The 20,791-nt window shown below is 44.1% G+C and overlaps 1 protein-coding gene and 1 long non-coding RNA gene across 3 annotated transcripts in view; one reads left to right on the plus strand and one right to left on the minus strand.

The window, feature by feature from the left end:
• Positions 1-1,901: 1,901 nt before the first annotated feature.
• Positions 1,902-20,791, plus strand: part of LOC137417006 (sulfotransferase 1C2-like) — a 132,385-nt gene continuing 113,495 nt past the window's right edge. Inside the window, exon 1 of one of the 2 annotated variants that reach the window (XM_078781641.1) lies at positions 1,902-2,231. In XM_078781641.1, coding sequence (XP_078637767.1) covers positions 2,219-2,231 — 13 coding nt within the window. In that variant the 5' untranslated portion in view covers positions 1,902-2,218. The remainder of the gene's footprint in view (positions 2,232-20,791) is intronic. The other variant, XM_078781643.1, reaches the window with a different exon arrangement.
• LOC137431201 (uncharacterized) overlaps positions 13,044-20,791 on the minus strand; it is a 56,543-nt gene continuing 48,795 nt past the window's right edge. Inside the window, exon 3 of the long non-coding RNA XR_010985211.2 lies at positions 13,044-13,896. This is a non-coding gene — a long non-coding RNA (uncharacterized LOC137431201). The remainder of the gene's footprint in view (positions 13,897-20,791) is intronic.

Here is a 20,791-nt window from a genome sequence, read left to right on the forward strand (position 1 = left end):
ATGTATTTGATTAGGCAACTTATCGCGAATATAAAGACAGTATTTTGCAATTCAAAACCTTTGATTCGTGTCTTACCATTCCCCATAGCACTAATTTGATACTGTAGCACGTGGTGCTACGCGCGCGACTTGCTACCAAGGAGGAAGCGGACAACGCGGTAAGTTTATAGTTCTTTATTCCAAAGAGGTCACTGTAGCACTGGCGCGCTCCGGTGTATATCCTGAGGCCACGCCTACCCCTGGGGCGTGGCCGCCGCCCACTTGGTGCGCGGAATGATGTCACCACGCCAGTGGGCTTTCGTGTATGCCACACGCGCCCCCCCAGAATTCCCGCCCACCTGGAGGGCCAGTTTGTGGGGCAAACGGGTGACCCGGCCGAAGCGCCCTCTGGCGACCGGCAGCGTCCGGGGGGCAGGGATGCCAGGTGGGATGCCCCCGGCTGTACCCGGGATGGGTGCTGGACCGGGGGGCGGCGTGCCTGCGGTGCTGGGCGGTGCCGGGGGTCCCCCCGCAGGGGGGCGGCCCCGACGCGGGGGCCGAGCCACCGGCGGTGGGTGGTCCACGTCGAGGTGGGCCGGCTTGAGGCGGTCTATGGAGACCCGGTCAGGAGTGCCGCCGATGTCCAGGGTGAAATGTTTCACCCCGGTCTCCAGCACGCGGAAAGGCCCATCATACGGGGGCCGCAGTGGTGTCCAGTGGGCGTCGTGCCGGACGAAGACGTACTCCGCGGTGCGAAGCTCCGGGGCGACGTGTGTAGGAGGGTGCCCATGGTGCGCCGTCGGCACCGGGGCGAACCTCCGGGCGGTCTCCTGCAGCGCAGAACGCTCCTGCGCCGCGGACCAAGGTGCCGTGGGGTCGGGGAGGAACTCGCCCGGCACCCGCAGCGGTTGTCCAAAGACCAACTCTGCCGCGGATGCATGCAGGTCCTCCTTGGGCGCCGTCCGGAGGCCCAGCAGGACCCAGGGGAGCCTGTCGACCCAGCCGCCGTCGCAGAGGGTGGCCCAGAGCGCGGCCTTCAACGAGCGGTGGAATCGCTCACACTGGCCGTTGGCCTGGGGGTGGTAGGCCGTGGTTCGGTGCAGCTGGAAGGCCGAAAATGACCTCCGAAAGGCCGAACGTGGCGAGGAGGAGACGCTTGACCGCCTCGTACTTGCCGTCGGCAGGTGGATCCCTTTGGACCGATATGACGCGGGTGGCCATGCCGGGCCCGAGGGCGGCGCCCACGTGGCAGTACATGGTCTCGTCCACCGTGATGCCTCAAAGTCGGAACTGGGCTTCCGCCTGCAGGAACCAAACTTCGGCTTGTGACTGGAAAGCTTGATGGAGACCGCGTTGGTAGCCATTGTTGTGGCGGTTTCGGGTAGTCAGCGACGGCTGACTCGAATGCCGGAGGTCACCAATGTAGCATGCAGTGCTACGTGCGCGACTTGCTACCAAGGAGGAAGCGGACAATGCGGTAAGTTTATAGTTCTTTATTCCAAAGAGGTCACTGTAGCACTGGCGTGCTCCGGGCTGCGCGCCCGGTGTATATCCTGAGGCGACGCCTACCCTTCAGGCGTGGCCGCCGCCCACTTGGTGCGCGGAATGATGTCACCACGCCAGTGGGCTTTCGTGTACGCCACAATACTTTCATTGGATTCCTTGTCCCTGAAAATATAGGTTTAGTATATTTTTAAAAGTTTTTAGGGTAATTAGAGGCAGAAATAGAACAAAATATGTATTTTACAGTGGCCATTTTGAAAATCCAAAATGGCCGCCATACAGGTATCTCTCCAAATGTAAACATTGATTTTTAGTTTCCTTATGCTATAACCTTTCCAAAAATGTATAGGTTTGCTAATCTACCATGATTTTGAACGAAATATAATTTATTGACATAGTGAACCTGACTATCAGTATCGATCAATATCGCTGGCTTAAAGTAATCCAACGTACCTGTTCCCAGGTGAAATTTTGATGTTTTGACCACAAGTTGCCCCGCCTCTATGAAACTTTTCTCCTGCCCTTTACCCAATCCGTCCCCTCACTTGTCCCTCCTGCAAACAATGGACCAATCAGCGATCAGTTTCCTTGTTGTTCAAGGCGAGTCACAAAATAAATGAAATAATCTTCCTCCTAATAAATATCCTGTCCTACATTCAGTTCTGCTTGCACATCATTGCAGGCCTGTCGATACTTTCGTCTTTATCCACCTGCATAGCATCCTCACCATCAATCGATGTCTTCTCAAGGTAAGGGATGAACGGATTACCTTTGTATTTTTATTGTGATCGTTCATGTAAACTGTAAAGCCATGACATGATGAAAGCTTTCGTTGCTTTTAACCAGTTGTGAAGGAAACGTGTGGTGGAAAAGGTTGTGAAGGAAACGTGTAGTGGAAAAGGTTATGGACGAAACGTGTAGAGGAAAAGGTTATGAAACGAAACGTGTGGTGGAAAAGGTTATGGACGAAACGTGTAGAGGAAAAGGTTATGAAACGAAACGTGTGGTGGAAAAGGTTGTGAACGAAACGTGTAGAGGAAAAGGTTGTGAACGAAACATGTAGAGGAAAAGGTTATGGACGAAACGTGCAGAGGAAAAGGTTATGAACGAAACGTGTAGAGGAAAAGGTTATGAACGAAACGTGTGGTGGAAAAGGTTATGAACGAAACGTGTAGAGGAAAAGGTTATGAAACGAAACGTGTGGTGGAAAAGGTTGTGAACGAAACGTGTAGGGGAAAAGGTTGTGAAGGAAACGTGTGGTGGAAAAGGTTGTGAAGGAAACGTGTGGTGGAAAAGGTTGTGAACGAAACGTGTAGGGGAAAAGGTTGTGAAGGAAACGTGTGGTGGAAAAGGTTGTGAACGAAACGTGTAGGGGAAAAGGTTGTGAAGGAAACGTGTGGTGGAAAAGGTTGTGAAGGAAACGTGTAGTGGAAAAGGTTGTGAAACGAAACGTGTGGTGGAAAAGGTTGTGAACGAAACGTGTGGTGGAAAAGGTTGTGAACGAAACGTGTGGTGGAAAAGGTTGTGAACGAAACGTGTGGTGGAAAAGGTTGTGAACGAAACATGTAGAGGAAAAGGTTATGAACGAAACGTGTAGAGGAAAAGGTTATGAACGAAACGTGTGGTGGAAAAGGTTGTGAACGAAACGTGTAGGGGAAAAGGTTGTGAAGGAAACGTGTGGTGGAAAAGGTTGTGAACGAAACGTGTAGGGGAAAAGGTTGTGAAGGAAACGTGTGGTGGAAAAGGTTGTGAACGAAACGTGTAGGGGAAAAGGTTGTGAAGGAAACGTGTAGTGGAAAAGGTTGTGAAGGAAACGTGTAGTGGAAAAGGTTGTGAAACGAAACGTGTGGTGGAAAAGGTTGTGAACGAAACATGTAGAGGAAAAGGTTGTGAACGAAACATGTAGAGGAAAAGGTTATGAACGAAACGTGTGGTGGAAAAGGTTGTGAACGAAACGTGTAGAGGAAAAGGTTATGAACGAAACGTGTAGAGGAAAAGGTTATGAACGAAACGTGTAGAGGAAAAGGTTATGAACGAAACGTGTGGTGGAAAAGGTTGTGAAACGAAACGTGTGGTGGAAAAGGTTGTGAACGAAACGTGTGGTGGAAAAGGTTATGAACGAAACGTGTAGAGGAAAAGGTTATGAACGAAACGTGTGGTGGAAAAGGTTGTGAACGAAACATGTAGAGGAAAAGGTTATGAACGAAACGTGTGGTGGAAAAGGTTGTGAACGAAACGTGTAGAGGAAAAGGTTATGAACGAAACGTGTAGAGGAAAAGGTTATGAACGAAACGTGTGGTGGAAAAGGTTGTGAAACGAAACGTGTGGTGGAAAAGGTTGTGAACGAAACGTGTGGTGGAAAAGGTTATGAACGAAACGTGTGGTGGAAAAGGTTGTGAAACGAAACGTGTGGTGGAAAAGGTTGTGAAACGAAACGTGTGGTGGAAAAGGTTGTGAACGAAACGTGTGGTGGAAAAGGTTGTGAACGAAACGTGTGGTGGAAAAGGTTATGAACGAAACGTGTAGAGGAAAAGGTTATGAACGAAACGTGTGGTGGAAAAGGTTGTGAACGAAACATGTAGAGGAAAAGGTTATGAACGAAACGTGTAGAGGAAAAGGTTATGAACGAAACGTGTGGTGGAAAAGGTTGTGAAACGAAACGTGTGGTGGAAAAGGTTGTGAAACGAAACGTGTGGTGGAAAAGGTTGTGAACGAAACGTGTGGTGGAAAAGGTTGTGAACGAAACGTGTGGTGGAAAAGGTTGTGAACGAAACGTGTGGTGGAAAAGGTTGTGAACGAAACGTGTAGAGGAAAAGGTTATGAACGAAACGTGTAGAGGAAAAGGTTGTGAACGAAACGTGTAGAGGAAAAGGTTATGAACGAAACGTGTAGAGGAAAAGGTTGTGAACGAAACGTGTAGAGGAAAAGGTTATGGACGAAACGTGTAGAGGAAAAGGTTATGGACGAAACGTGTAGTGGAAAAGGTTATGAACGAAACGTGTAGAGGAAAAGGTTGTGAACGAAACGTGTAGAGGAAAAGGTTATGAACGAAACGTGTGGTGGAAAAGGTTGTGAAACGAAACGTGTGGTGGAAAAGGTTGTGAAACGAAACGTGTGGTGGAAAAGGTTGTGAACGAAACGTGTGGTGGAAAAGGTTGTGAACGAAACGTGTGGTGGAAAAGGTTGTGAACGAAACGTGTGGTGGAAAAGGTTGTGAACGAAACGTGTGGTGGAAAAGGTTGTGAACGAAACGTGTAGAGGAAAAGGTTGTGAACGAAACGTGTGGTGGAAAAGGTTGTGAAACGAAACGTGTGGTGGAAAAGGTTGTGAAACGAAACGTGTGGTGGAAAAGGTTGTGAACGAAACGTGTGGTGGAAAAGGTTGTGAACGAAACCTGTGGTGGAAAAGGTTGTGAACGAAACGTGTGGTGGAAAAGGTTGTGAACGAAACGTGTGGTGGAAAAGGTTGTGAACGAAACGTGTGGTGGAAAAGGTTGTGAACGAAACGTGTGGTGGAAAAGGTTGTGAACGAAACGTGTGGTGGAAAAGGTTGTGAACGAAACGTGTAGAGGAAAAGGTTATGAACGAAACGTGCAGAGGAAAAGGTTATGAACGAAACGTGTGGTGGAAAAGGTTGTGAACGAAACATGTAGAGGAAAAGGTTATGAACGAAACGTGTGGTGGAAAAGGTTGTGAACGAAACGTGTAGAGGAAAAGGTTATGAACGAAACGTGCAGAGGAAAAGGTTATGAACGAAACGTGTGGTGGAAAAGGTTGTGAAACGAAACGTGTGGTGGAAAAGGTTGTGAAACGAAACGTGTGGTGGAAAAGGTTGTGAACGAAACGTGTGGTGGAAAAGGTTGTGAACGAAACGTGTGGTGGAAAAGGTTGTGAACGAAACATGTAGAGGAAAAGGTTATGAACGAAACGTGTGGTGGAAAAGGTTGTGAACGAAACATGTAGAGGAAAAAGTTATGAACGAAACATGTAGAGGAAAAGGTTATGAACGAAACGTGTAGAGGAAAAGGTTGTGAACGAAACATGTAGAGGAAAAGGTTGTGAACGAAACATGTAGAGGAAAAAGTTATGAACGAAACATGTAGAGGAAAAGGTTGTGAACGAAACATGTAGAGGAAAAAGTTATGAACGAAACATGTAGAGGAAAAGGTTATGAACGAAACGTGTAGAGGAAAAAGTTATGAACGAAACATGTAGAGGAAAAGGTTATGAACGAAACGTGTGGTGGAAAAGGTTGTGAACGAAACATGTAGAGGAAAAAGTTATGAACGAAACATGTAGAGGAAAAGGTTGTGAACAAAACGTGTAGAGGAAAAAGTTATGAACGAAACGTGTAGGGGAAAAGGTTGTGAAGGAAACGTGTGGTGGAAAAGGTTGTGAAGGAAACGTGTGGTGGAAAAGGTTGTGAACGAAACGTGTAGAGGAAAAGGTTGTGAACGAAACGTGTAGGGGAAAAGGTTGTGAAGGAAACGTGTGGTGGAAAAGGTTGTGAAGGAAACGTGTGGTGGAAAAGGTTGTGAACGAAACGTGTGGTGGAAAAGGTTATGGACGAAACATGTAGAGGAAAAGGTTGTGAAGGAAACGTGTGGTGGAAAAGGTTGTGAAGGAAACGTGTAGTGGAAAAGGTTGTGAAACGAAACGTGTGGTGGAAAAGGTTGTGAACGAAACGTGTGGTGGAAAAGGTTGTGAAGGAAACGTGTAGTGGAAAAGGTTGTGAAACGAAACGTGTGGTGGAAAAGGTTGTGAACGAAACGTGTGGTGGAAAAGGTTGTGAAACGAAACGTGTGGTGGAAAAGGTTGTGAACTAAACGTGTGGTGGAAAAGGTTATGAACGAAACATGTAGAGGAAAAGGTTATGAACGAAACATGTAGAGGAAAAGGTTATGAACGAAACGTGTGGTGGAAAAGGTTGTGAACGAAACGTGTGGTGGAAAAGGTTATGAACGAAACGTGTGGTGGAAAAGGTTGTGAACGAAACGTGTGGTGGAAAAGGTTGTGAAGGAAACGTGTAGTGGAAAAGGTTGTGAAACGAAACGTGTGGTGGAAAAGGTTGTGAACGAAACGTGTGGTGGAAAAGGTTGTGAAGGAAACGTGTAGTGGAAAAGGTTGTGAAACGAAACGTGTGGTGGAAAAGGTTATGAACGAAACATGTAGAGGAAAAGGTTATGAACGAAACATGTAGAGGAAAAGGTTATGAACGAAACGTGTGGTGGAAAAGGTTGTGAACGAAACGTGTGGTGGAAAAGGTTGTGAACGAAACATGTAGAGGAAAAGGTTATGATTTGTGAACGAAACGTGTGGAGGAAAAGGTTATGAACGAAACGTGTAGTGGAAAAGGTTATGAACGAAACATGTAGTGGAAAAGGTTATGAACGAAACGTGTAGTGGAAAAGGTTATGAACGAAACGTGTAGTGGAAAAGGTTATGAACGAAACGTGTAGTGGAAAAGGTTATGAACGAAACGTGTAGTGGAAAAGGTTATGAACGAAACATGTAGTGGAAAAGGTTATGAACGAAACGTGTAGTGGAAAAGGTTATGAACGAAACGTGTAGTGGAAAAGGTTGTGAAACGAAACGTGTGGTGGAAAAGGTTGTGAACGAAACATGTAGAGGAAAAGGTTATGAACGAAACATGTAGAGGAAAAGGTTATGATTTGTGAACGAAACGTGTAGAGGAAAAGGTTATGAACGAAACGTGTGGTGGAAAAGGTTGTGAACGAAACATGTAGAGGAAAAGGTTATGATTTGTGAACGAAACGTGTAGAGGAAAAGGTTATGATTTGTGAACGAAACGTGTGGAGGAAAAGGTTATGAACGAAACGTGTAGCGGAAAAGGTTATGAACGAAACGTGTGGTGGAAAAGGTTGTGAACGAAACATGTAGAGGAAAAGGTTATGAACGAAACGTGTAGCGGAAAAGGTTATGAACGAAACGTGTGGTGGAAAAGGTTGTGAACGAAACGTGTGGAGGAAAAGGTTATGAACGAAACGTGTAGCGGAAAAGGTTATGAACGAAACGTGTGGAGGAAAAGGTTATGAACGAAACGTGTAGCGGAAAAGGTTATGAACGAAACGTGTGGTGGAAAAGGTTGTGAACGAAACGTGTAGAGGAAAAGGTTATGATTTGTGAACGAAACGTGTGGAGGAAAAGGTTATGAACGAAACGTGTGGAGGAAAAGGTTATGGACGAAACATGTAGAGGAAAAGGTTGTGAACGAAACGTGTGGAGGAAAAGGTTATGGACGAAACATGTAGAGGAAAAGGTTATGAACGAAACGTGTGGAGGAAAAGGTTGTGAACGAAACGTGTGGAGGAAAAGGTTGTGAACGAAACGTGTGGAGGAAAAGGTTATGGACGAAACATGTAGAGGAAAAGGTTATGAACGAAACGTGTGGAGGAAAAGGTTATGGACGAAACATGTAGAGGAAAAGGTTATGAACGAAACGTGTAGAGGAAAAGGTTGTGAACGAAACGTGTGGAGGAAAAGGTTATGAACGAAACGTGTGGTGGAAAAGGTTGTGAACGAAACATGTAGAGGAAAAGGTTATGATTTGTGAACGAAACGTGTAGAGGAAAAGGTTATGGACGAAACATGTAGAGGAAAAGGTTATGATTTGTGAACGAAACGTGAAGAGGAAAAGGTTATGATTTGTGAACGAAACATGTAGAGGAAAAGGTTATGATTTGTGAACGAAACATGTAGAGGAAAAGGTTATGAACGAAACGTGTAGAGGAAATGGTTGTGAACGAAACGTGTGGAGGAAAAGGTTATGAACGAAACGTGTGGTGGAAAAGGTTGTGAACGAAACATGTAGAGGAAAAGGTTATGATTTGTGAACGAAACGTGTAGAGGAAAAGGTTATGGACGAAACATGTAGAGGAAAAGGTTATGATTTGTGAACGAAACGTGAAGAGGAAAAGGTTATGATTTGTGAACGAAACATGTAGAGGAAAAGGTTATGATTTGTGAACGAAACATGCAGAGGAAAAGGTTATGATTTGTGAACGAAACGTGTGGAGGAAAAGGTTATGATTTGTGAACGAAACGTGCAGAGGAAAAGGTTATGATTTGTGAACGAAACATGTAGAGGAAAAGGTTATGATTTGTGAACGAAACGTGTGGAGGAAAAGGTTATGATTTGTGAACGAAACGTGTAGAGGAAAAGGTTATGATTTGTGAACGAAACGTGTAGAGGAAAAGGTTATGATTTGTGAACGAAACATGTAGAGGATAAGGTTATGATTTGTGAACGCAACGTGTAGAGGAAAAGGTTATGATTTGTGAACGAAACGTGTAGAGGAAAAGGTTATGATTTGTGAACGAAACGTGTGGTGGAAAAGGTTGTGAACGAAACGTGTAGAGGAAAAGGTTATGATTTGTGAACGAAACATGTAGTGGAAAAATGATGCTCGTCCTGTTCCGCATGTTTCTCATGAGTTTGTCTTTTCATCAGACATGTTTGTACAGGTTCCAAACCTTTTTTCTGTCGTTTCACCTTCAACCAGTTCAACCGACCGGATTTCCCCCCCACTCCCCATATATATATATGTATATAAGAAAAATGTAGCCAAAACAAAATTTATTCGCTTAATAACATAAATAACATAATAAATAACATAAAAATATAGCAACACACACACACACACACACAGAGAGACACATACACACTCACACATATAAATTTGATAACAAAATTATTGTATTTAATTTTTTATTTACCGACGCTGTAATAAATGTTTATGTTAAGTAAAAAGTCGAAGAACAAAAGAATTAAAGATTTGAGATTTATTCACGAAAGCACAATATTACACGAATGCTAATATTGTATTTCCCTTGGAATACGTTTCCCCCCTCGAATCCTAAAATTTCCCCCCAGGTTGGGAAATGCTGTGTTGGTGTGTCCGTCTATCTGTCGATATAAACTGTCTGCTGATCCGAGGAAATGAGGGCTCAAATATAAAGTTGAATGAATAACGAGTGTTGCTGGTGATTGCAAAGGGTCGATCAGCATTTTCGGACAGGTAGAAGAATGTGTGAAATGAACAAGACCTTCATAAAGGGAAGCGAACTGCCATGGGAAGCTCGGAGAAGCTGACGTTTCGGGTGTTATCCCTTCATCAGAACAAAAGAGAGAGACGTGATGGAGTGAGGATTAATGCATGGTTGGGAGAGAGTCATAGGTGTATTGTCAGCGTAGGCACAGGGGTCATGGAGCACGTTCAGTCAGGGAGAATGATTTTGACAGGGACGATTCGGGTTCACGGGTTAAAAGTCACAGGGATGATTCTGGTTCACGGGTTAAAAGTCACGAATGATTCTGGTTCACGGGTTAAAAGTCACGGATGATTCTGGTTCACGGGTTAAAAGTCACGGATGATTCTGGTTCACGGGTCAAAAGTCATGGATGATTCTGGTTCACAGGTTAAAAGTCACGGATAATTCTGGTTCACGGGTTAAAAGTCACGGATGATTCTGGTTCACGGGTTAAAAGTCACAGGGATGATTCTGGTTCACGGGTTAAAAGTCACAGGGATGATTCTGGTTCACGGGTTAAAAGTCACGGATGATTCTGGTTCACGGGTTAAAAGTCACAGGGAGGATTCTGGTTCACGGGTTAAAAGTCACAGGGACGATTCTGGTTCAAGGGTTAAAAGTCACGGATGATTCTGGTTCATGGGTTAAAAGTCACGGATGATTCGGGTTCACAGGTTAAAAGTCACAGGGATGATTCGGGTTCACGGGTTAAAAGTCACAGGGATGATTCTGGTTCACGGGTTAAAAGTCACAGGGATGATTCTGGTTCACGGGTTAAAAGTCACGGATGATTCTGGTTCACGGGTTAAAAGTCACGGATGATTCTGGTTCACGGGTTAAAAGTCACAGGGATGATTCTGGTTCACGGGTTAAAAGTCACAGCGATGATTCTGGTTCACGGGTTAAAGGTCACAGGGATGATTCGGGTTCACGGGTTAAAAGTCACAGGGATGATTCTGGTTCACGGGTTAAAAGTCACAGGGATGATTCTGGTTCACGGGTTAAAAGTCACAGGGATGATTCTGGTTCACGGGTTAAAAGTCACAGGGATGATTCGGGTTCATGGGTTAAAATCACAGGGATGATTCGGGTTCGCGGGTTAAAAGTCACAGGGATGATTCGGGTTCACAGGTTAAAAGTCACGGATGATTCTGGTTCACGGGTTAAAAGTCACGGATAATTCTGATTCACGGGTTAAAAGTCATGGATAATCCTTGGTTCACGGGTTAAAAGTCATGGATAATTCTGGTTCACGGGTTAAAAGTCACAGGGATGATTCTGGTTCACGGGTTAAAAGTCACAGGGATGATTCTGGTTCACGGGTTAAAAGTCACAGGGATGATTCTGGTTCACGGGTTAAAAGTCACAGGGATGATTCGGGTTCACGGGTTAAAAGTCACAGGGATGATTCGGGTTCACGGGTTAAAAGTCACAGGGATGATTCGGGTTCACGGGTTAAAAGTCACAGGGATGATTCGGGTTCACGGGTTAAAAGTCACAGGGATGATTCGGGTTCACGGGTCAAAAGTCACAGGGACCATTCAGGTTCACGGGTTAAAAGTCACAGGGATGATTCGGGTTCACGGTTTAAAAGTCACAGGGATGATTCTGGTTCACGGGTTAAAAGTCACAGGGATGATTCGGGTTCACGGGTTAAAAGTCACAGGGATGATTCGGGTTCACGGGTTAAAAGTCACAGGGTCCATTCAGGTTCACGGGTTAAAAGTCACAGGGATGATTTTGGTTCACGGGTTAAAAGTCACAGGGATGATTCGGGTTCACGGGTTAAAAGTCGCAGGGACCATTCTGGTTCATGGGTTAAAAGTCACAGGGATGATTCGGGTTCACGGGTTAAAATTCACAGGGATGATTCGGGTTCACGGGTTAAAAGTCACAGGGACCATTCAGGTTCACGGTTTAAAAGTCACAGGGATGATTCTGGTTCACGGGTTAAAAGTCACAGGGATGATTCGGGTTCACGGGTTAAAAGTCACATGGATGATTCGGGTTCACGGGTTAAAAGTCACAGGGATGAGGAGTGAGGACTGCGAGTGAAGTGAAAAAGGAATCGTTCCAAGTGGGCCAGACACTCGGTCGTCTCCCGATGGAAGGCGGTCATAGTTTGGATGCATTAGGTGATAAAGTAGATTTTAATTTTGATTTGATGGAAATGTATGGGCCTGTGGGGGTTAAAATAATTTATAAGATTATTGTGTTCGTGCAGTGAAAACTTTGTCGGATAAGTTGGTCCTGAATTGATGAAAAATGTTCCAATCGTTTTTGTTCAGTGAAAGGCCCCTTAAGCCCCTTCAGTGTTGAAAGGGTCATAAAAGGGTCAAAGAGGTCTAAAGTATTTACAGGTCTAAAGGGTACATTCCAGCAGTTGTTAGGGTCTAAAGTGTGAAGGGTGTACGTATCTATAATGATGAAATGGTCTTTAAAAGTCTAAAAGGATCTAAAGAATCGAAACAGTGTGAAGGTCAAGAGGGTGTTCAGGTGTAAGAGGTTTATAGAGGACTTGAGGAGTCATAAGGGGTATAAAGCGGGTCTATGGGATTAAAGGTGTAAAGGGTACATTCAAAACGTATACAGCATCTAAGGTGTCTCAAGGCTTTTACAAATGTACAGCACGAGTCATAACTCCCAGGACACGGTTTTTTTCTGCTTGTACAAGATTTTTTATACCATGTACTAGGGTGAGCCATAAACACCAGGATGAGTAATAACATATCATTGTAACACAATTGCAATACCTCATCAGACATTGAGTGCATCCGTATGATTTCCGCTGTTGTCACTAACCCTAACAACTCACGGCACAAGATACTTTTTCTCCACGTGCCTCAAGCAATGTTTTTTTTGTATACTAAGTCGAGGCTTGTATAAGAGCAAACGCATATAACATATACTGAGACGCAATAGAAACTTACCACTTGTTTTGGAATAGCATAAAATTGTCATGGTTCAAAATAAGTCAACACAACAATTTGGACACAAGAATTTCATCAGCAGAGTTGTAGAGGGTGTTTCTGTGCACCAGGTTCGATATCGTCTGGTGTGTGCACCCAATGCGACGTGCCACCTCACGGTAGCTCAGTCCGCATTCCAGCATGCCCAGGGCACGCTGCCGTTGATGACTTGACGATCGTGGCATGTTGACAGAAATGTTCATTTTGCACTGGCGTTTATAAGGCCAATATCCAGACATCACGTGCTGCTAATTAAAATCATCACATACCCCTTGAGCAATCGCTAATGGTCAAAGCAGGTGTTACGCACCTGGGCCATGAAGAGAACGACTCAAAGGTGACGTGACCATGTGTGACCGATTTGTCTGTAGGGGGTACACTGACTTGCCAAAATAAGTGCACATATTACATTTGTGCATTGTGATTACTGGTAATTTAAGATCGAAAAAGTGATAAGTTTCTATTGCGTCTCAGTATATAAAGGGAGTGGGAGACGAGAGAGACTGAGAGAGAGACTCAGAGAGAGAGACCGAGAGACTTTGACTTTTGTCTACCTTTATTTAAACAACGTTAGAAAAAAACAGTTAGACAAAGCCAACGAACAACAATCATAAAAGGAAGGTAAAAGATAAAAAAATAAAATGGTACAGCTGCACCTTTAAAATGAAAAGGTGAAATCATTACAGACTACTTCACACAGCATGTTCTTGTAACACCAATTTTGCTTAAAAAGGTCTAAGTTATTTAAGTTTTGGTGAAAATAAAACTCTGCATATAGCCTGGCCATGGTAAGGGCCTTAAAAACTGTTACAACATTGTAGTCAGCATCAGGGTTGGCAAGAGGTTTAGCTTTCCTTCAGCCATTACACAATTGGTGAGTACAGATACGGCAGCATTTTTGGGATTTAACGGCAAAGCAAAAATAAAGATACGTAAAGAAAAATAAACATTGACATGAATGAATGAATGAATGATCGTTTTAAGGCCATTTTCCCCGCTGGAGCGGGGGTTAGCCTTGCGGGCCCCATGACAATCAAAAAATAAACATTGATATGTCAGCACAATTGTGACAGCAATGTAAAAAGTGGGGTCAGCCTTGCACAGTCAACATAAGCGTGATGTAAATCTTTAGAGGCCATACAAAAGGGCATCAAACAGAATTGAAAACACTAAAACGGTGTAATAAAACATTGGTAGGTAAAATCATATGTACAATTCTCCAAGAGATATCACCAGTCCGTTTTACAATCGGCGGGGCATACATGGTGACCCATTGTGGGCAAGGGTGAGACCCCGGAAGTAGCATCCCTATCCATCAGGATCCAAACCTATCTTTGCACACGTAAGGATGCCCAATGGTAACACAGAGGTGGTACAGGAACTTTTTTGCAGTACTAGGAAGTGGAGAGGAAGACAGGCACACATATTCTGTTAATGCAGCTGATGATATTTGCACCTGATGAAGGGAGAGAACATGCATTACAGGGTCATTGTTGTTGGCATCAATACTTGATAACAATACTGATTTGTTGATATTTCAGTTGAAAGTGTTCTCTTGTTTTAAAAAAAAGCAACTTATAGTCCCTATTAACCCCATATATGGGTTAAATAGGAATAAATAGGATTTTTATGGCTGTCCCTATTCACCCCGTTTCATGGTATGCAACACTAATTGAACAAGAAAGAGCGATCAGAGATTGCAGACCCTCGCCAGGATGTTTTTTTAGTGGTTTTTAAGGCTTTTGTGTTAAAAACAAATATGGCGGCCGAACCACGTGATCGATGACGTCATCATTATTATCTTTCTCCGCCCATTTATCCCGAGATGCCGCTCAAGAAATTTCATCTTGATCGGATGAAGTTTTGTACTTGTCGAATTATGACATCATAATGGAGGCACCTATGACATCATCATTAACTTATTTTATTCCCCATGGAGAGTTCTTTACAACGAGCCATGTCTCAAATTTTCTATGCGGCTCTTTCCGAGATATAGAGGTGCAATTTTTTTCGGTTTTTCCAAGATTGTGCCCATACCACGTGACCTATGACCATAATTATCATGAAAAAATTATACAGGTGGAGTTGCACCTATGGTGGAAATTTCCTGTCAATCGGACCAACGGTTGCAGAGAAAATCATATTTATTCTGTGCGGACAAACAGACAAATGAAAAATCGGTCACAGACCGAGGACTTGCCGAAATGTACTTTTTTATCGGCCATTTTGGACAAATATGGCGGCCAAACCACGTGACCGATGACGTCATCATTAACATATTTTATTCCCCATGGAGAGTTCTTTACAATGAGCCATGCCTCAATTTTTTCTATTCAGGACTTTTGGAGATGTGGAGGTGCAGAGTTTTTCGGTTTTTCCAAGATGGCGGCCGAACCACGTGACCGATGACATCATCATTAACATATTTTATTCCCCATGGAGAGTTCTTTACAATGAGCCATGTCTCAATTTTTTCTATTCAGCACTTTCGGAGATATGGAGGTGCTAGGTTTTTCGGTTTTTCCAAGATGGCGGCCGACCACGTGACATATGACATCATCATTTACATATTGTATTCTCCATGGAGAGTTCTTTACAATGAGCCATGTCTCAATTTTTTCTGTTCAGCACTTTTGGAGATAGAGGTGCTACGTTTTTCGGATTTTCCAAGATGGCGGCCGAATCACGTGACTGATGACGTCATCATTAACATGTTTTATTCCCCATGGAGAGTTCTTTTCAATGAGCCATGTCTCAATTTTTTCTGTTCAGTACTTTCGGAGATATAGAGGTGCAAAGTTTTTCGGTTTTTCCAAGATGGCGGCCGAACCACGTCACCGATGACGTCATCAATTGGGCACAGTCTATTCCAGGGCAAGACGAATATGTGTGCAAAGTTTGGCGATTCTCCGTGCAAAAAAAAAACTCGCCGAGCTACAGGCGTACTTGGGGCATAGATATTAAAAATAGTATAGAATTTTCCACAGTAGTGGAATTCTAGGGATGCTAGGGATCCCTTGTGTATTTCGTCGAATTTAAGCGATGAAGGCGAAAAGGAGGGGCTAAGAATTATTGCGACACCGCCTTTGCGGGAGTCACCGTTACTAAAGAAGGACAGGCCGGGGAAGAGCCTACACCACTCTGTGACACAGCAGTCGTTGGCATGGGTCTCTTGTAAGAGGGCAATGTCAACTTTCTTCTGTAATAAAAAATCCCTTACTTGAACTTTACGGACAGAGCTACATCCTCCGTTAATATTCAGGCTACAAATGGAAAAACTCATTACAGCTACAAGGAGGAGTGACCACCACTCAATTTTTTGATAGCAGTTCATTCTTAGCTTTTTGCAACCACTTCTTTAAACGGTGACGTTGGGAGGAATTGAAATTAAAAACGTGGGGCCGTTTTACCATCAGTCTAGCGGAATGTATAAAATCAGGTAGCTCCGGAAAAAAGGTTTCTATAACAACATTCCTTTTTCGGAATGTGTCCTTAAGAAACCTTTTTATCTCGGAGGGAGGGATTGGAGGGGTTTCTTCTTCCTTAAGGCTACCACATTCACTTACAGAGTCATCTATATCAGATGGCTCAGATGGTGTGTCACACTGGTTTTCATCATTTATCTCCTCACCGTCATCACATCCCTCCACGTTATCGGATGGGGCATAGTCCATAGAGGGCGGGGACGGGGAGGGAGAGAAATGAGCCATCTTCAGGGGAGGGGGGGAAGGGGGGGGGGTACTAATTTTTGCGGTTCAACCATATCAGTTTCTAGGTCAGTAGACAAGGGCGAGGATTCATCCACATCTATGTCCTCCAATACCGAGAAACGATTTTCTGTGACGAGGGACAAATCTAGGGCAGAGAGGAGGGGCTGTCGGTTTTCAGTTGTAGGTTTTTTTAAGAGATGACCGTTTTCATCTGTTGTTTGTAGATGTCTTTTTCCTTTTGGGCAGACTAGTTGAAACTCGTCCTGGTTAGTGGGTAGAGATTGCAAGGGAACCCTTACCAGCGATCACCCTGTGCTCTCCGGCTCTCTCTCCCGTCTCAACGTATATGGGAATCACCAGGAAGACTCCACGAACAGGCACAAGGACACGGAGGGGGGAAAACGGGGGGGGGGGGGGGAATGGAGCAACAACACAGAACACTCACAGGCCTCCACAAGCAGACGCCATGATAGTACAACCAGCATACAAACGGCCAGCAGGTGGCGACAGAGAGAGAGAGAGAGAAAGAGAGAGACTGACTGTTTCTTCCTTTTATTACAAGAGTACAAAAAATCAGTAATGTTCAGTCATAAAGAAACCAAACACAATAAAAATGGTCTCAAGGAAAAATTATTATCAAATCATCATCATCAAGTGTGCATATGACATCATTAAAAACCCACTTTTCTTTAAAACATGTTAAATTCTTGTTCATTTTAAAAAACCGGTATTCTAGCTTTAGTCTTGCATTTACAAGAGCCTTAAAGGTGAGCAGTACATCATATGACGAGTCAGAAGCGTTTCCCATTTTTTTCTTCCTGGATTTATAAATTGCAAACTTGGCTTGGCCAATTAAAAAATTCATTAAAACCACATTTCTAAGGGAAGACGGTCCTAAAACACCATAAATAAAAACATTGTGATTGAAGAGGGAACCAAGCTTCACAAAGCGTTCCTGAAGGAATGTAAAAAGAGGTTGCAATCGTTCACACTCAAGGTATATATGCGGTAGGGTTTCAATGGATGCACAGAAAGGGCATAGATTAGAGTTAGCAGTAGAAAACCGGTTCAGTAAAACATTATAAGGTAAAATCCAGTGTACAAGTTTCCATTGAATATCTCCAACATACTTTGGAGTAGGCAAGAGATAAAAACTTCGCCAATTGGGGCAATTGGGGGGTATTGGGGGTAAAACATCCCGCTATCGAAACCTCGGGTGCTCAGAAAATGTTTTTGCGTATAAAATTTTAACGTACGCGTTGTACAAAGTTTTCTTTGGAAAGGCGGGAAGGGATAATGCAGTATCATCAGGGCTGTTCAGGCCAGGGGACAGATTAAGTGGCGGGCTGAAGACTAGGAGTTTGGGGAAGTCACCCGCTGTTTCCTCGGGGGAAGGGCCAAGTTCCTCGCAGGTATTACGATACGTTGTGGATATCCCTTGAAGGAACCGAGAGATGATCCTGACAGATTTTATTCCGGTTTTTTGTGCCACAGCGGCAGCACTCAGCCGGCAGCTCCCAGACTCTGTCATGAGGTCTTTCACTCGTAGCAGCTTGGCATCAATAAAGCGTTGAACGAGTCCCCTATTATTCAAGCTGTTTTCCAGGAAGGGGTTGTAGCATAGGGGCTCATTCAACAACATTTCCATGTTGTATGTTGCCATTTCGCGGGAAAAGGACAGGGCTTGCCAGGCGTTCATCACCCCTTGGTAAAAGGTGGGCAGCAAGGATGAATCGATTTGATGAGGGTTCATCAAGAAAAGTTCTCGGTCGTAACCCAGTTTGCATGTAAGCTGTAATATGCAGTTAGCCAGAGGCCTCCAGAGTAGGGCTTCATCTCCATATATAAGTTGGCGCACGATATGAAGCCGGAAGACCATAATCCGGCTGCGGATATCAATAAGACCTTGGCCACCTTCAGTGAGTGGTAAGTATGCCACGGGGGGTTGGAGCCAGTGTTTCCCGCTCCAGAAAAAGTCGACAATGCTCTTTTGCAGTGTAATAAGAAGGCTCCCGGGCGGTTGTAGGCATATCATCTTATGCCATAGCATAGAGGCGACAAGATTGTTAATGACGAGAGTTCTTCCGCGGTACGAAAGTAATTAGAAGTCCTTTCCAGCGGGCCAGTTTTGCCATTACCTTGTCTGGTAATCCCACCCAGTTCTGCTGCTCAAAGGTGTTGTTTCCGAGGAAAATACCGAGGTATTTAATGCCACTTTTCTGCCAGTTCACTCCTCCTGGTAGGACAATTGGCGGGCAATCCCCAGGTCCTATCCAAAGGGCTTCACTCTTCTTCCAGTTTACCTGGCCTGAACAAGCCTGACAATATGTTTTTAGTGCCTGAGCCACCGCAGTGACGTCAGCACTATTTTTTATATAAATACAGACATCATCTGCATAGGCAGAGACTTTTAGCGGTGTGGTAAGAATTGATCCAGTGAAGCCAGAAATGTGCGTACGTAACTGGAGCAGAAGAGGTTCGATGGCAAGAGAGTATAAAAGTCCAGATAGCGGGCAACCTTGCCGTACTCCCCGTTGTACAGCAATGGGGCTACACAATACTTGATTAATTTTAAGAACACTGGATATATTACAATACAAAAGTTTAACGTACGAGATAAAAATAGGTCCAAACCCAAAATTCTCTAAAACTCTAAAAAGGTACATGTGGTCAATACAGTCAAAGGCTTTTCCTTGGTCAATAAAAAACAGACCAACATTCATATTAAAATTGTTACAAAACCGAATGGTATCACGGATAAGAAAGATATTATTAAAAATAGTACGTCCAGGAATACAAAAGGATTGATGTTCTCCTATTAGTACATTCATAAAAGGTTTCATTCGATTAGACAAGGCTTTGGCTAAAATTTTATAATCCGTACATAAAACAGAAATAGGACGCCAGTTCTCTATAAGTTGAGTGTCCGCTTTCTTAGGAATTAAGGTGGTGACTGCTCTCCGGCAACTCCACGGCAGTTGTCCATCCTCTAAACATCTATCTATAATTCCAGTAATCTCTGTGTGTTTGTTTGTACGTTTGTACGTTTGTTTGTCTGTGACCGCTGTTTCTCGACAACCACGGGTCCGATATACTTTAAACTTGCCAGGTATATTGCTGGGGACCCGAGGATGTGCCTTTTCAAGGTTTCATATTAATCGGACAATTACTTACCGAGCTATGTCCAAAAAACGATTCAACCAATCAGAGAGCAGCGAGCTATCGCGTGTGCCGAACGTGGCGGACACACTCTGCCTCGGATGGCACATTTGAGAGCGTATTCATTTATTTCACGTTTGCAAACTATGTTGGCGCTATGTTGGCGTTAAACTATGTTTTAAAACTAATAAAAACCCCGGGGGGATTGTCACTGTACTCGCAAGCCGTTCGCCGTTCGCTTTGGCGTTGCGAATGAACCAAAACATTTCATGCACCAAACCATTTCATGTAAAGCGTTCGCCGTTCGCTTTGGCGTTGCGAATGGACCAAAACATTTCATGAACCAAACCATTTCATGTAAATAGAGGGGGGGATATAATTTTAGATATAGATATAGTACGGGCATGCCCTAGTTCATTCAATACCCGCAGTAGGTGAGGTCCAATGGTGTCCCAAAAAAACTGGAAAAATTCACTTGTCAGCCCATCCAGTCCAGGGGCTTTATCAGGTTCCAAGGCCTTCAAGGCAGCGGTGAGCTCAGGTAACCTAAGAGGATCCTCCAACTGCTGCTTCTGATCCTCCGCCAATGTTGGAAGGTTAGAAACAAGTTCCGATATTGCATCCTGGTTAATGTCATGCCGCATAAACCGTTGTTTAAAATGTTTCCGGGCACATTCCCTGATTCTGCCATCTTCATAAAGGAGTTCCCCATCATGGAGCAAGCGTGTAATCATTGACGAAGAGGCCCCCCTTTTAAGGCTGAAGAAGAATTTGGTTGGAGCATCAAGGTCGTGTATGTACCTCATCTTCAGGCGCAATAAAGCATTTTGTGCTCGCCTTTCGGATATGGAATTCAGTAAGGCCGTTTTTCCATGGATTTGCTGCCTCATTCCCTGGTAGCTCACACTTGCGGTTCCCTGAAGCTGTTCCTGTAATTCCAGGATTTCATCTTCAAGTAAGGTTGTGGTTTTTCTTTCCTCTTGAACACCATACGCACGATATTGTTGGCAGAACAGTCTGATGTGCGTTTTGGCATTATCCCACCATTGTCTGAGGTTTGAGAAATTCCCTTGGGAGGCAACCAGAATATTCCAAATTTCCGGAAAAATGTCCTTAAAGGTACTATCATCAAGTAAGTTGTTATTAAATTTCCAAAAAGCACTCTTGTGTTTCGGGCAGGGGGCAGAAATTTTGAGAAATGTTGCGCTGTGGTCCGAGAATCCTGATGGGCAAATTTTGGATGACAGAACGACGCGTTCAAGTGGAGGATTAATATAAAACTTGTCCAAGCGAGCAAGTACAATATTACCCTGAATGCATCGACACCATTTGTATTGCCTGATTGATGGGTGCTGTACCCGCCATATATCTGTCAAATTCATTTGTTTAAAAAATTTGGTGAGAGGGATTGTGGAGGCAG

Source organism: Myxine glutinosa, chromosome 7 (assembly GCF_964187855.1).
Source record: "Myxine glutinosa chromosome 7, kmMyxGlut1.1, whole genome shotgun sequence".
In the NCBI taxonomy this organism is placed as follows: Eukaryota; Metazoa; Chordata; class Myxini; order Myxiniformes; family Myxinidae; genus Myxine; species Myxine glutinosa.